This window comes from Grampus griseus (genome assembly GCF_964374135.1).
Source record: "Grampus griseus genome assembly, chromosome: 2".
Taxonomy (NCBI): domain Eukaryota; kingdom Metazoa; phylum Chordata; class Mammalia; order Artiodactyla; family Delphinidae; genus Grampus; species Grampus griseus.
The window spans coordinates 174,511,577-174,526,060 of record NC_139018.1 but is presented as its reverse complement, the minus strand read 5'-3'; the positions used below and the strand labels follow the sequence as shown (position 1 = coordinate 174,526,060).

General features: G+C 50.7%; 1 protein-coding gene across 3 annotated transcripts in view; it reads left to right on the top strand.

Annotated features, from left to right (window-relative positions):
* Positions 1–14,484, top strand: part of SVIL (supervillin) — a 150,282-nt gene that overhangs the window by 119,683 nt on the left and 16,115 nt on the right. For all 3 annotated transcript variants that reach the window (XM_082647728.1, XM_082647727.1, XM_082647726.1), the window contains 8 exons: positions 1,087–1,259; positions 2,776–2,931; positions 4,713–4,849; positions 5,975–6,122; positions 6,248–6,393; positions 7,949–8,124; positions 9,518–9,662; positions 9,989–10,265. In XM_082647728.1, coding sequence (XP_082503854.1) covers positions 1,087–1,259; positions 2,776–2,931; positions 4,713–4,849; positions 5,975–6,122; positions 6,248–6,393; positions 7,949–8,124; positions 9,518–9,662; positions 9,989–10,265 — 1,358 coding nt within the window. The remainder of the gene's footprint in view (positions 1–1,086; positions 1,260–2,775; positions 2,932–4,712; positions 4,850–5,974; positions 6,123–6,247; positions 6,394–7,948; positions 8,125–9,517; positions 9,663–9,988; positions 10,266–14,484) is intronic.

Here is a 14,484-nt window from a genome sequence, read left to right as displayed (position 1 = left end):
TGTGCTGGGTGAGCTAATAACCCCACGGCCATCCACCACGTGTATCTGTTGCCCACAAATTTTTCAGAGTGCCCGTCTCTTCCGGAAGTCTGCGTGGTTATCATAAATGTTTCCTTAAGCTGCTCCTGATACCTGTTTTGCATTTTTCAATGTGTTCAGTTTTTTTCAATTTGCTGCCTTAAGAAAATGAGCAATTTGCCATTCCCCACCTTGAAGTAATATTTTGGGTATCTGCATACATTGGTAGTGAACCATCATTGCCCCGTCTTCTCCTCACCCAAATATTGTTTACATGGTTACATTGATACATTGATATGTATGTTCACACACACACACACACACACGACAATGTTCTGTATGAAAGAGGACCTCCAGGTACAGAGATCCATGCACTTAAGACATTAAAAGCAGCTGGAATCTGCTGGGAAACCATGTGACTGGGTCCACCCCTCTCCCGGTGTCTGGTCTTCTGCCCCAGAGAGCTGAGTGTGCGTGTGTGAGGGTCATAGTTGGTTTTGTGGGCCTCTTTTATTTCAGTATATTTTTCAAAATAGTGCTTATTTTCCAGAGGGGGGCAGTGGGGAACTTGGGGAGGGAACTGGGAAACTTGCATGGAGAGGAAGCTGAGTCTGGTGGAGAGAGGGTTAAATCAGGAAGCAGTGGCTGGCTGTCCATCCGCGGAGGGCTTACTGGAGCCCAAAGGAGGAGAGGTGGTCCTATTCCGGCAGGAGAAGTAGTGATCAGCGTGTTGTGGGTGCGATGAGAGGGAAGGACCGCACCCTTCAGGGCTGTCCAGGAGGGGGATGAGCTGCCCCAGAGGCACTGGCCGCTCCTCCAGCTGGAGACCACGGGGCGTGGTGAGAGCGGGGCTCCAGGCGTGGGCTGGCATCTGGAACTAAATGGGCTTCAGTCTCCCACCTCCGAGATCCTCAGTGGAGGGGTGATGGGAGGGGAGGAACTGTACGATTATAACGAAGTCAAGAACTAAAATCGCGGCACCCGCCGCTTCAGCTCAGACACACGCAAGCCACCAGGCGGGGGTGACACTGCAGCCCCAGGCCACACCAGCTCTGCTCTGCCTCTTAGGTTGACATCCTCTGTGGCTGAGCACAAGCGTGCGGTGAGGCCCAAGCGCCGGGTTCAGGCTTCCAAAAACCCCCTGAAGATGCTGGCGGCAAGGGAAGATCTCCTCCAGGGGTACACGGAGCAGAGACTGAACGTGGCCTTCGTGGAATCAAAGCGTATGAAAGTCGAAAAGAGTGAGTATCAGGGCCATCCCCAGCTGTGCGCTCGGGAACCGGGGAGCCTGTGACTCTGTCCTCTCCTTTCCCTGCCTTGCAAAGGCCAATGACAGCGCCCGGAGACTCTCGTGCAAGAAAAATGAGCAAGTCTGTACACACACGTGCACACCTGCAGAAACTCTGCTTGGAACGGAAAGGCTTGCAGTGTGGCCCATCTATTCAGTGACATCAAATGATCCTGTTTTGCTGAGTTTTCTTTCAAGAGGTTGGAGGAAAGGGAGGTTGCTGGGCTTTGCAATTCAACCCACTTCCAAACACAGCAATTCTTCACTTGATCTTATGCTGGAGCAAATGATCCGATCTCTCGTGGGCAAGTGTCCCAAATCTCTGTTTCTGCATTATTAATTAATGCAGAAACCGGTGCTCTTCACTTTGTTTTGGGCAGGACCCTCGGGCTCCTTGGAGCTGGGATGTGGGCTGTGGGGGAGTCGGGAGAGTGGGATGGGGCAGTGAATGGAGCGTGGGAGCAGGCCCGAGGTTTTCATCCCACTTCAGGCTAAACCTTCGGCTTTTATCTGCCCGGTCCTGTGGGGCTCCCCGGTTCTCAGACTGGTTTTCCCAGCGGAGCTGATGGCATGCGTAATCTTGTTATTCGGAAGATTCTTGCTGTCATTTTTATTTTCCTATAGCGCTCATAAACCTACTTACTAAAGTTTATTTTTAGAAATAGTCTTTGGATGAAGTGGTTGAGTCTTTCCATGATAACTGGTTTACTAAATAAGATATTACGAAATCTCTATGCCATACGAGTTATCAGGTAGTGTTATATTTCTTCAGTGTTCGAACCTCATCCCAGCAAAATAATTTTCTGAGTTTCTCTCTAGCATATGCATAGTTTTTTAAACAATGAGCTGGAGAAATAAAGGTTTCTTGGCACAAGTTTTATGTACTTTAACTGTATCTCCACTTTTTGGGGACACATGTACATTTGTTGGTCCACACTGAAAATCCAGCATCTTGTTACAGTCTTAAATCTGAGAGCAGGTGATCTCAAGAGATCATGTAGTTGTTCACTTAGCCTCCAGAGAAAGATGAGAACTAAACCATGCCTACAAGGTGCCTGCTTTTCTGCATATAAAGACTGTGGATGGAAGATGTCTAACAGTCTCCCTTAGGATGCGTTTTCAGCATCTAACACGGTGAGGAACGATAACAGCTTTAGTGGAATTGCAGCGCGAGTCCAGCTCCTGATTTTATACTGATGTGGCTGGTCCACAGGGCCACTCAATTCCTGTCTCTGCATGGCCAGGGTGACACTCTTCGGCAAGCATTTACACTTTCAATCCTATGTTTAATTCCTAACACAAGCTTCACTGCATAGTTAATCAGACCGGAGTATGCTTTCCCCATCAGGATTAACTTGAAAGGAAAACAGGAGAGAGTCCCTTATGCACGATCGCTGGGTGTAAACACTGTCATTTCTCCTGAATGTCTTGCTTCCCCTGCACTGTGTTTCCTCCTTTGACCCTCCCAGTGTCCGCCAGCTCCAACTTCTCAGAAGTCACCCTGGCGGGATTAGCCAGCAAAGAAAACTTCAGCAACGTCAGCCTGCGGAGCGTGAACCTGACGGAACAGAATTCCAACAATAGCGCGGTGCCCTACAAAAAGCTGATGCTGTTACAGGTTAAAGGTATTTAGAGCAGCAGAGAGAATGACACACGACCAGGGATTTTAGCCTGGTAACATCGGGAGGCCTGACGTCCCCCTACTTGCCCGAAGGGAGAAGGGAACGCATGCTTTCGGGTGCCACCTCATCTCACATCAACGTCACAGAATCCCACTAGGTGGGAAATATTACGCCCACGTGGTAGCGCTTCCTGATGCGGCCGAGGCCCCAGCAGCGGCTGAGCAGCAGGGCTGGCTTTGAACCCTGGTCTGTCTGATTCCAGAACCTCAGCTTCTGCTGCTGCTCCGCTTCCCGTGGCCTCGGCCGCACACTGCATGCGGTCACCAGGCACCCCCTCAGCCACCAGAGTGTTCTCTCCATCTGTCCTCCTCGCCAGGGTCAGCAGGAGTTAGGGCAGCGGGATGGAGAGAGGGCCGTTCCTGAGGAAGGGGTCAAGGGAGCATGGGGCAGGGGGTCTCAGCGGCTCCAGCACCCTCCCTCCTCCCTCCTCCCTCCTCCCTCCCTCCCTCTTCCCTCCCTCTTCCCTCCCTTCCTCCCTCCCTCTTCCCTCCCTCTTCCCTCCCTTCCTCCCTCCCTCCTCCCTTCCTCCCTCCCTCCTCCCTCCCTCCCTCCCTCCCTCCTCCCTCCCTCCTCCCTTCCTCCCTCCCTCCCTCCCTCCCTCTTCCCTCCCTCTTCCCTCCCTCCTCCCTCCTCCCTCCCTCCCTCCCTCCTCCCTCCTCCCTCCTCCCTCCCTCCTCCCTTCCTCCCTCCCTCCTCCCTCCCTCCCTCCCTCCTCCCTCCCCCCTCCCTCCTCCCTCCCCCCTCCCTCCTCCCTCCCCCCCTCCTCCTCCCTCCCCCTCCCTCTCTCTTTCTCTCTCTCAACCTCTTTTGCTTTCTCCCTCCCTGTCTTCCTTCCTTTCCTTCCTTCTTTCTCTCTCTCTTCCCTCCCTCCCTCCCTGTCTCTCTCCCTCTCTCTCTCTTCCTCTATCTCTTTTCCTTTCTTCCTTCCCTCTCTCTCTCCCTGTAGCAAGGAGCCCTAACCCACAACCAGGGGGGCTCTGGCTCTGCCCCAGTGACTTAGCTGCCTCGGGCGGCACTGCTGTAAATTAATGCTCAAGGAAAGCATGACCTGTCCTCTGCTTCGCTGGGGGTTTGCGGGGTGTGTCTGCGTGGCCACTGTCCTTTCTAGTGTATTTAAAAGACCCGTGAAAAGTGCACACCACCTGCCTCCGTTCCTACGTTGTGGCGCAGAGACTACACCATCAGTGTGATTGTGGAAAGATTGAAACCGTTTAGGAGGAGTTGGAACCTGCACAAGGCAGTGCTTCCCTCTGAGCTGAGTCCTCTCCAGACTCAAGTTTTCGGTTTAGAGGAGAACTCCCAAGGATGCAGAGGCTCTCTGAAGGCCCTCGCCTTGCCCCGGCCCGCAGAGGCTGTTAAGTGTAGGAGGTGGGCTGAGTGGAGAGAGACCAGGAGATGAGTGGGGGAGGGGAAAGGAGGTGTCTGCTGGTGTCCCTGGGGGAGGGAACCTTAATTAATCTATTCACGTTCTGTCAAGGGACACTGCTAATTGTCCTGGGAAACATGGTGACCTCTGGGAACCTGCCACCAGGGAAGGTCATCGACGAGGCTATGCCTCTAAGTGCCCTGGGTCATGGGAACTCACGTGAACACATGAGGTTGTTCAGGATGGGAAGTCGGGGGCGGGGATGCTTCGGACGCGGGGTGCTTCCCGGTCGGCCCTGCCGGGGCTGCGGGACAGTGCTCGTCTCTGGGGAGACGGTGACCCTGTGCCTCGTGCTCAGGAAGAAGACACGTGCAGACGCGGCTGGTGGAACCTCGCGCTTCTTCCCTCAACAGCGGGGACTGCTTCCTCGTGCTGTCCCCCCACCACTGCTTCCTGTGGGTCGGAGAGTTTGCCAACGTCATAGAGAAGGCGAAGGTCGGTATCTGAGGAACGAAAGTGGTCTCGTTTTGCATCTCCTTTAGACACAGGTAGAATGTTCTTCCAGTGGCCAGATCCCCAGAAAGCTTCTTAAACGTCCAGTGTTTCATTCTAGCGAGAGGGGATGGGCGTGTTTATCGTCCAGAAGGTCTCTGAAACAAGCTCCTAGTAAGCGCTTACGGGGGATGTTTTAAAAGGAATCTGGCCTGTGCCTCCAGGTTGGAAGTTCTGGTTCGTCCTTCCTTCTGTGGAGAAAAAGAACTGGCCCATCACTTCCAGGCTGTTTATCCTAGGTGTCTAGGAAGTCCTGCTGTGGATCTATTGAATGAGTCTATTGAATGAGACTTTAGTGGGAGAAGACCAGGGAGTGGGTATTTTTATTTGGGGTTTTCTTTCCCCTTTATTTATTTTTAATTGAAGTCGAGTTGATTTACAATGTTGTGTTAATTTCTGCTGTACAGCAAGGTGATTCAGTTATACATATATATACTTTTTCATCTTCTTTTCCATGACGGTTTATCACAGGCTGTTGAATATAGTTCCCTGTGCTCTACAGTAGGACCTTGTTTTTTATCCACCCTCTATATGATGGTTTGCATCTGCTTATCCCCACTCCTACTCCATCCCTCCCCCACCCGCCCCCTCGCCCTTGGCAACCACAAGTCTGTGCTCTATGTCTGTGAGTTAATTTCTGTTTTGTAGAGAGGTTCCTTTGTGTCATACTTTAGATTCCACATACAAGTGATATCATATGGTATTCGTCTTTCTCTTTCTGACTTACTTCACTTAGTATAATCATCTCTAGTTGCATCCGTGTTGCTGCAAATGGCATGATTTTGTTCTTTTATGTGGCTGAGTAATGGGATGGGTATTCTTAAAAAGCTTCACGAATGATCTTTTGAATTTGAAGATGGACAGGTGTTGCTGTAAAGAATGGATACCCCCAGTCCTTTCGTTCCATTTTCTTGACTTTTAGACAGTCCCCAGCCACCAGTGCCCCCGGACCCTGTGGTCACAAGGTTTTCCTTCCAGACACGCTGCCTCTCTGCTCTGATTTCAGCGTGGCCCCTCCGTCTGACCGTGGGCTTCTGCCCAGGTAACTGTGTTCCTCTCTCTTTTTAGGCCTCAGAACTTGCAAGTTTAATTCAGACCAAGAGGGAACTTGGTTGTAGAGCTACTTATATCCAAACTATCGAAGAAGGAATTAACACACACACTCATGCAGCCAAAGACTTCTGGAAGCTTCTGGGCGGCCAAACCAGTTACCAGTGTAAGCGTTTACTGCGTCTCAGAGAATGAGACTTGCCTACCTTTCGTCCTCGCCTGCTTCCTTCTCCCAAACCAGCCTCCCTCCAGTGGGAAACATAATGTCCTCTTCCCATTCTCACCCCAAAGCTGCTGGAGACCCAAAGGAAGATGAGCTCTATGAAACAGCCATAATAGAAACCAACTGCATTTACCGACTAATGGATGACAAACTCGTTCCTGATGACGACTACTGGGGGAAGATTCCAAAGTGCTCCCTTCTGCAGGCAAGAGAGGTACAGTGAGTGGTCTGCCCTTCGGCAGGAAAGCCCTTGGCCCCGGGCTGCCCGCTAAAACAGGCAGTAAGTACCGACAGACGCTAGCCAGGGATGGTACTCGCTGCACACCAGACATCTGTTTATTTTTATTAACTTTTATCTTACATTGGAGTCTAGTTGATTCACAGTGTTTTTTTAGTTCCCGGTGTACAGCAGAGTGATTCCGGTATACATATACATGTATCCTTTTTCACATTCTTCTCCCGTTTAGGTTATTACAGAATGTTGAGCAGAGTTCCCTGGGCTATACAGTAGGTCCTTGTTGGTTGTCTGTTTTAAATATAGTAGTGTGTACCTGCAGAGACATCTTTTTAAAGGCTGCCTACCGATCTGTGATTTCAAACCGTTACTGCCATCTTAGATGCTGATACTGAATTCCGAATGTTGTTCAGAGGAGGCATGGGTCATTGAAGGCTTTTCTGTTTTAGGCCAGATGGAAATACGACTTAGCCCCATCTCTTGATTTTTGTATAAACATTAAATATCTTTCAGTCCTTAAGTTTCGGGAGACATAGGTGTATCTGTAGTGTGTGGGTTTGCCAAGTAATGTGCTCATTTTTCCTCTCACACCAGCACATATTCAGTTTTACAAAATTACATATATTTCCAGCACCACTAAGTTTTTTTTTTTTTTTTTTTTTTGCCTGCACCACTCAGCTTGCGGGGATCTTAGTTCCCCGACCGGGGATCAAACCCGAGCCCCTGGCAGTGGAAGCTGGAGTCCTAACTACTGGACTGCCAGGGAAGTCCCACCACTAAGTATTCTGAGTGTTGAGAAAAAAAACGGGAAGACGCAAAAGGACTTTAAATTTCGTTGGGTAGAAGGCTAGCAGAAAGGATGTCATCCAAAGATAGACTGATTGTATGACAAATTTAAACGGAGAAAAAACGTCACAGAAAAAGAAATAATCAGGAATGATTTTAAAGAGAAGGTGAAATTGAGCCTAGTTTGCAGTTGAGTAGAATTGGGATCGCTGGAAATGAAGAAAGAAATTATTCTAGGAAGAAAGAGTAGAACAAACCAACAGGTATGTAAATAAGAGCACTGAGTTCACGTATTCATTCACCAAACACTTAGTGAGCCCGACGGTAAATACGTTAATAAGTACAGTATGGTCTTTGCCCTTGAGGGCCCTAGAAGTGTATAGGGGAGAAAAGACATCACTGGGTCCTCAGTGCCATGTGAAGCGGCCCTTATGAGCTAAGTGAGTGAATGACAGAGGAGGAAAGGCGGAAGGAAGGGCGGGGCCAGGGAGGAAGACCTGCTTAAATAGCTGTTAGGAATCAGAAGTGTTGGGCAGCCCGAGTGTTTGGAGGCGGGGTGTTAACTTGGGCATTTAGGACCACAAGACAGAAGTCATCCCCACAGGGCAGAGGCTGGCTTGGCTGTGCTTGTACTGAATGCTTCGTTAGTATTTGAATCATCACCTGTTGGACTCACGGTCACTAGAGACCCTGGTTCAACGAGAACATGCCCTTGAAGTGAACACGTCCTTCCGTGCCATTTCCCCAGGTCCTGGTGTTTGATTTTGGGAGCGAAGTTTACGTGTGGCACGGGAAAGAAGTCACATTAGCGCAACGGAAGATAGCCTTTCAGCTGGCAAAGCACTTATGGAACGGAACCTTTGACTACGAGAACTGTGACATCAACCCCCTGGACCCTGGAGAGTGCAACCCGCTCATTCCCAGGTACCGCTGGGGCCCTGGGCAGCCGAGGCTCCCACCGCAGTGTGTAGCCATCACCCTCCAGGGGTTTTAGTTTTCATAAGTGATTGCAGTGCAGTACCACGAGTATTCACAATGAGAACAGTGCTTTAGCTTTTCCCTAAGAAATACAGAAATATGGACGGTGTGGTCGTCTGGAAGGTGCTCCTGTTATATTTCAGTTCTTGAAGGAAACAAATCGATGGGACCTGCGGTATTCAGGTGCTGCTGTCACATATAATCTGTTGTTTAAACCAATGACTTGCTGACCTGAAACGCTGGCCAGGCCCTGGAATTCAGCCGTGGGTCTGAAGGTGCAAAAGCAACGCGTCTCTTTCTGAGTTCACACCTTCCCAGCCCAGCCCCTGAATTCCATTTAGCTGGCAGTAGGTGATGCCTTTCTGGGGGAGGGAGGATGCGGTATTGAAATGATGGCTGTAATTATAATATTTCCGACAGTCTGCTGGACTTTTAAAAGTCATTTTGGCAAATCAGCCGAAGGTGCACGAAACTCTCAGAAATATGGTCATGAAAACAGGAATTCTTACATGCAAAGGATCATTGTTTTTTTATCTCTTAACTACCAGGAAGAAAGAGAAGTGCGTTTAAACCATGCATATGCCACGTAATGGGTCAGAAATTGCACATTAAAACTGCTTTGTGATGTTTCCAGTTGAACTAACACACAGATTTCAACCTTCCTACCTAGTTTCCTGTTTTAAAGTACAATTATTGATTTTATTATTCATTGTCATTATAGAAACAATTCAAAGGGATGTCAGTGTAGGTGAAAAGGTTTCAAATCCTTTTCAAGCGAGTGCACCTTTAACATAAAATTAGTACTGAAACGTAAGGCCTAAAGCCAAGACTAAAAAGAATGTTCTAGCTGGTATAGTAAAAAAAAACCACACTGAAGCATAAAATCCATGTGATGGACGATTTATATTTAGTCGTGACGTCATCCGAGATCTGAAGGTAGATGAGTGGGCGCCTAAGCCACTGGCTCCCAGCATCTCCCAGATCAGAAGACACGCGTGTGACTCCTGCCTGTGCTGAGCTCCCAGCCGAGCGTGCTGCCCCCCAGGGGACCCCACCACGAGAATCTGCTGGAACGCCAGGCAGGTCCAGTCCTGCCGTGGGTCACATTCAGGCACATCAGCTCCAAGGACACAAAGCCCTGCAAGGCTTTGGGCTAAAATAGCAAAACGCCACTGATTGGGTCACATAAGTGAACGCGAACCGTTCACCTGTCTACTGCCTACGTATTCTGCGTTCCTCTCACTCGCCACGTGTTGGTTTTGGACTTCTCGGGCTCGGCAGGACTTGTCTGATCTTGGTTCTTTTCCCCTCCCCCTCCCCTCCCCGACCCGCCCAACAGAAAAGGACAGGGGCGGCCTGACTGGGCAATATTTGGGAGACTCACAGAACACAACGAGACGATTTTGTTCAAAGAGAAATTTCTCGACTGGACGGAGCTGAAGAGACCTAACGAGAAGAACGCCAGCGAACTTGCCCAGCACAAGGTATGTGGGACGATCAAGCCCCAACCTCAGGGCTTGGTCTGGGTCCCGGCAGAGGGGCCTTCATGCTAAACGCCTTCCTGGGGTTTTCCTAGGACAGCAAACCGGCCTCCAGTCCTGTTCTGACTTCACGAGGTGAAAGCAGCCGTGTTTGCGGCTCCGGGTTTATCGGCGGCCCGTTCACAGTCGTGGCTGTCTGTCCCCTAAACGCCCCCTTTCTTTAAGTGCCCCGAAACAGCCTGAGCGCTGTACTTGAGGCCGTCCCACCGCCAGCGCCGCAGTGTGGAGTGCGACGGGCTGCTGCCGAGCATCTCTGCGTTCTCTCCTAGGACGACCCGCGGGCAGAGGTCAAGCCTTACGACGTGACGCGGATGGTGGCGGTGCCCCAGACGACAGCCGGCACCGTGCTGGACGGGGTCAACGTGGGCCGGGGCTACGGCCTGGTGCAAGGGGACGACCGCGGGCAGTTGGAGGTCGCCAGCCTGTCGGTGGACGTCTGGCACATCCTGGAATTCGACTACAGCAGGCTCCCCAAGCAGAGCATTGGGCAGTTCCACGAGGGCGACGCCTACGTGGTCAAGTGGAAGTTCATCGTGAGCACGGCAGGTGAGTGAGCCACTCGCGTGTCCCTCGAGCCCCGCCGCGGGGATCGTGGCTGCCGGATACGGAGCGCGTGCCGTGTCTGCCCCAGCCGCGGGCGAAGGACCGGTCGAGGCCTATTCCCTTTGAGAACCTCCTCGTAAACCTCGTGGATAGATTCCTAACACCCCACCGTGGCCGGCAGCTGTGACGTCTCCCTCTAGAAAGCCGACTGGCGTGGTAAGGTTCCTCTGCCGCCCTCGCCCCTCCCCTGCCCCGTCCCCAGAGGCTTCCTAGGAAAGCGATGATCTGTCCCCACATGACGGTCACCATGTGGCTGGATGCTGCCGAAAGGAAAGCCATTAAGTAACACAGAGCCGACGCGTCAGAGCGGAAACAAAAGAGTGCCCTGACGTCACAGTAAATCCACGCCCAGAAGACGTAGTCAGAATGAAAGGCGCATTTCCTCTGAGGCCGAGAGCGCTGACCGTGCTCTGTGGGTCTGGAGGAATAAAGACACGGTCAGAACTACTCGTGGTTCCCACGAGTGCTGTGCTCTTCGTGGCGAAACAACACACTCCGTGCTGTGCTCTGCGCTAGAGGCAGTGAGGGCGGACAGCAGCAGATTTGGGAGAAATAATCCCTTTTTCCTGCCAAGAAGAAAGCACGAACCAGGCCGTGCACAGTGTCCCTCAGCCCGGCGCATTTAGGAGACAGTTTATGACACAACTCGGTCGCTCCGAGATTCACTTGCCAAGGGAGTTCCTTCACCTCTTTCCAGCCCCGTTGCCGTCCGGGTGTGGCTGCCCCGCCGGGCGCAGGGCGGAGGCCAATGTTAGCTGATCAAACACCTGCAGGCTTAGAGCCATTTGGTTTCTTTCCTAATGTATCTCTGTGGGTAAGACACTTCTGAAAATTTATCTTATTGAAACATAGTTGATTTACAATGTGGTGTTAATTTCTGCTGCACAGCAACGTGACTCAGTTATATATATATATATATATATATATATATATATATGCTTTGTCATTGGATATTGAATAGAGTTCCCTGTGCTCTGCAGTAGGACCTCGTTGTTTATCCATCCTATAGATACTAGTTTGCATCTGCTCACCCCACCTCCCAGTCCGTCCCTCACCCCCCCTGGCAACCACAAGTCTGTTCTCTATGTCTGTGAGTCTGTTTCCATTTCATAGATAGGTTCATCTGTGTCGTATTTTAGATTCTACCTATAAGTGATATCATATGGTATTTGTTTTTCTCTGTCTGACTTACTTCAGTTACTTTGGTAATCTCTAGGTCCATCCATGTTGCTGCAAATGGCATGACTTTGTTCTTTTTTATGGTTGAGTGATACTCCATTGTGTGTATGTATGTGTGTGTGTGTGTGTGTGTGTGTGTGTATATATATATATATACACACACACACACATACACACCACATCTTCTTGATCCATTCGTCTATCAATGGACATTTAGGGTGCTTCCATGTCTTGGCTGTTGTGAATAGTGCTGCTGTGAACATTGGGGTACAGGTATCTTTTTGAATTATAGTTTTGTCCAGGTATATTCCCAGTAGTGAGATTGCTGGATCATATGGTAATTCTATTTTTAGGTTTTTAAGGAACCTCCATCCTGTTCTCCATAGTGGCTGTATCAATTTACATTCCCACCAGCAGTGTAGAAGGATTCCCTTTTCTCCACACCCTCTCCAGCATCTGTTACTTGTCGAGGTTTTAATGATGGCCATTCTGACCGGTGTGAGCTGGTACCTCATTGTGGTTTTGATTTGCATTTCTCTAATAATTAGCCATGTTGAGCATCTTTTCATGTGCCTGTTGACCATCTGTATGTCTTCTTTGGGGAAATGTCTATTTAGGTCTTCTGCCCATTTTTCAATTGGGTTGCTTATTTTTTGTTGTTGTTGAGTTGTATGAGCTCTTTGTATATTTTGGAAATTAAGCCCTCGTCAGTCACATCGTTTGCAAATATTTCCTCCCAGTCCATAGCTGTCTTTTCATTTTGTTGATGGTTTCCTTTGCTGCGCAAAAGCTTGTAAGTCTGATTAGGTCCCATTTGTTTATTTTTGCTTTTATTTCTATTGCCTTGGGAGACTGACCTAAGAAAACATTGGTACGATTTATGCCAGAAAATGTTTTGCCTGTGTTCTCTTCTAGGAGTTTTATGGTGTCATGTCTTATGTTTAAGGAATAAGACCCTTCTTTTGGGTGTCAGTAAATATTCCTGGCCCTGCCTTCCAGAAGCATATGGTATAAATGACGGGGGGTGGTGGTGGGCAAGTATGGAAGAGGTGCTTGCCTCCTGCTGGGGTAGGAGAGCTCCGTTCCCTGAATAGGACCTGGCGGCTGTGGGAAAGCCCAGCGGCCAATGGACAGGCATCGCAGGTGGGGAGACGGACTGCGGGCCTAGAGGCACCGCTCTGGGCTTCACCACCCGCACTAGGTGAGTGCCTCATGGAGGCTCCGCGGGATGTGTTCTGTCCTTTCGCTAACTTCTCAGAAGAGAAACAGGACACCAAGATTAAGGAACGCCCCCTGCAGTCACACGGCTAGGAGAGAACAGGGCTGGACACTAAAAGCCCCTTCTTTTACCCAACGAGGCCTTCTAGCCTGGGTCTCAGTCTTCTCTCAGGCCCCACGTGCCAGCTGTGTAACTTGGGGAAAGTGACTTAACCTGTCTGAGCCTCGGTTTTCTCACCTGGAAAACAGAGCTTCTAAGACCCAGCCCGCAGGGTCCTAGGATCTGGTGCGCGATGTTCAGTGCAGAGCCGACCGCTTACTTACGTGAGGCTACGGGAAATCATCATCGCTGACGTTCTCAGCAGCCAAAGCATAGTTCCTGCACTGAACCTGCACTGAACCTGAAGATAACGGGGCCCCGCCCCAAACGACAGCAGTTCTCAGAGGGTCTCTATGGTGGGTTTAGGCTGCTGAGGGTGTGCGGAGTTGGCGAGCTGAATGCTAATCTGTGCCGCGTGGCAATAAAGACAATAAGAGAGAATTAAGCGGGGAAAGATCTACTGACCTTCGGTGTCGTGGACCTGCACCCGTCGTTCTCCTCCTTAAGATACAGGAAGTGAAGGGACTTGGTGTTTTACAAAACCACACTGGGCACTACAGTTTGAAATTCAGTCGTTTCCTTACCTCAGCTGTTAGATATAAAACAAGAAGTAATGGTCAGTGAAAGGATGACTAAAACGATATGAAAATGAATGAACTTTAAAAACAGATCTCAGGTTCCTGAGGTCTTCCTTGACTGTTTACTTGGAGACCCCTAAGAAACGCTGATTTGACCCAGGCAAACGCTTGCTGTATCTCTCCCTGGCGAACACAAGGTACATGTCACGGCCTGATCCAGCAGCACCGTAATGGGCAAAGTGACAGCTTTGACCAAGCCCAGCTGCGGAGGATTAAGTGAGGCCGGGCAGCGCTCAGATTCCAGGCCGTCCCTCGGGGGGCAGAAAAGCGCGGCCCGATGGCATCCGCAGCTGCCCCGTGGTCGTCACGGAAGCCCCGGCCCCGCGGTGTCAGCTGGTCCAGCCCTCACGCTGCTCAGACCCCACAGGGGCCGCACCTGCCGACGGGGCTGAGCCCGGGGCCCCTCTGGGGCGGGCCCAGCAGACAGCAGTCCCGGGGGACACAGTGCAGTCGCCCTGTTGGCAGATGCCGGGCAGCCTGCTCTTGCGAAGTGAACTGTGGCCCCCAGACTAGGGAGCCCAGAGGCCCCGGTGGTCAGTGTCCTGCCCCAGAGGCTGCCTCAGGCGCTGCAGGGTGTGACTCGTGTCCCCCCAGGGTCAGCAGACAGGCAGCTCTGGGCACCCAGGGACACTGCGTCAGGCCACGCTGAAGCGCCATCCAGGGGCCAAGTTCCTGTAGTAGGGGGTCGGTAAATGGGGTCCGGCTGCAAGACGGCGCCAAGAGCAGCTCGCTCTTCGTACCTCGGTTTTCGGTTACTTCATAAACGCAGCTGCTGGCGGTGAACTTCCTCTTGAAAGCAGGGTGGACGGCGGGATGCAGCGACACGCTCAGTTCGGCCTCGGGGCCAGGCCGCAAAGATGATAGCCCAGCAGCTGTTACTATATAGCTTAGCCTTTAATTTGCTAAAATTAAAACGAAAGAAATGAGTCAAAAAGTAAGTTGTACATAGGATTAAATTTGGGGTATGCTGAAGAAAACTGCAAGGCAAATTCATGAAAACTTTTATGGGATATTTTTAAGGAAATAT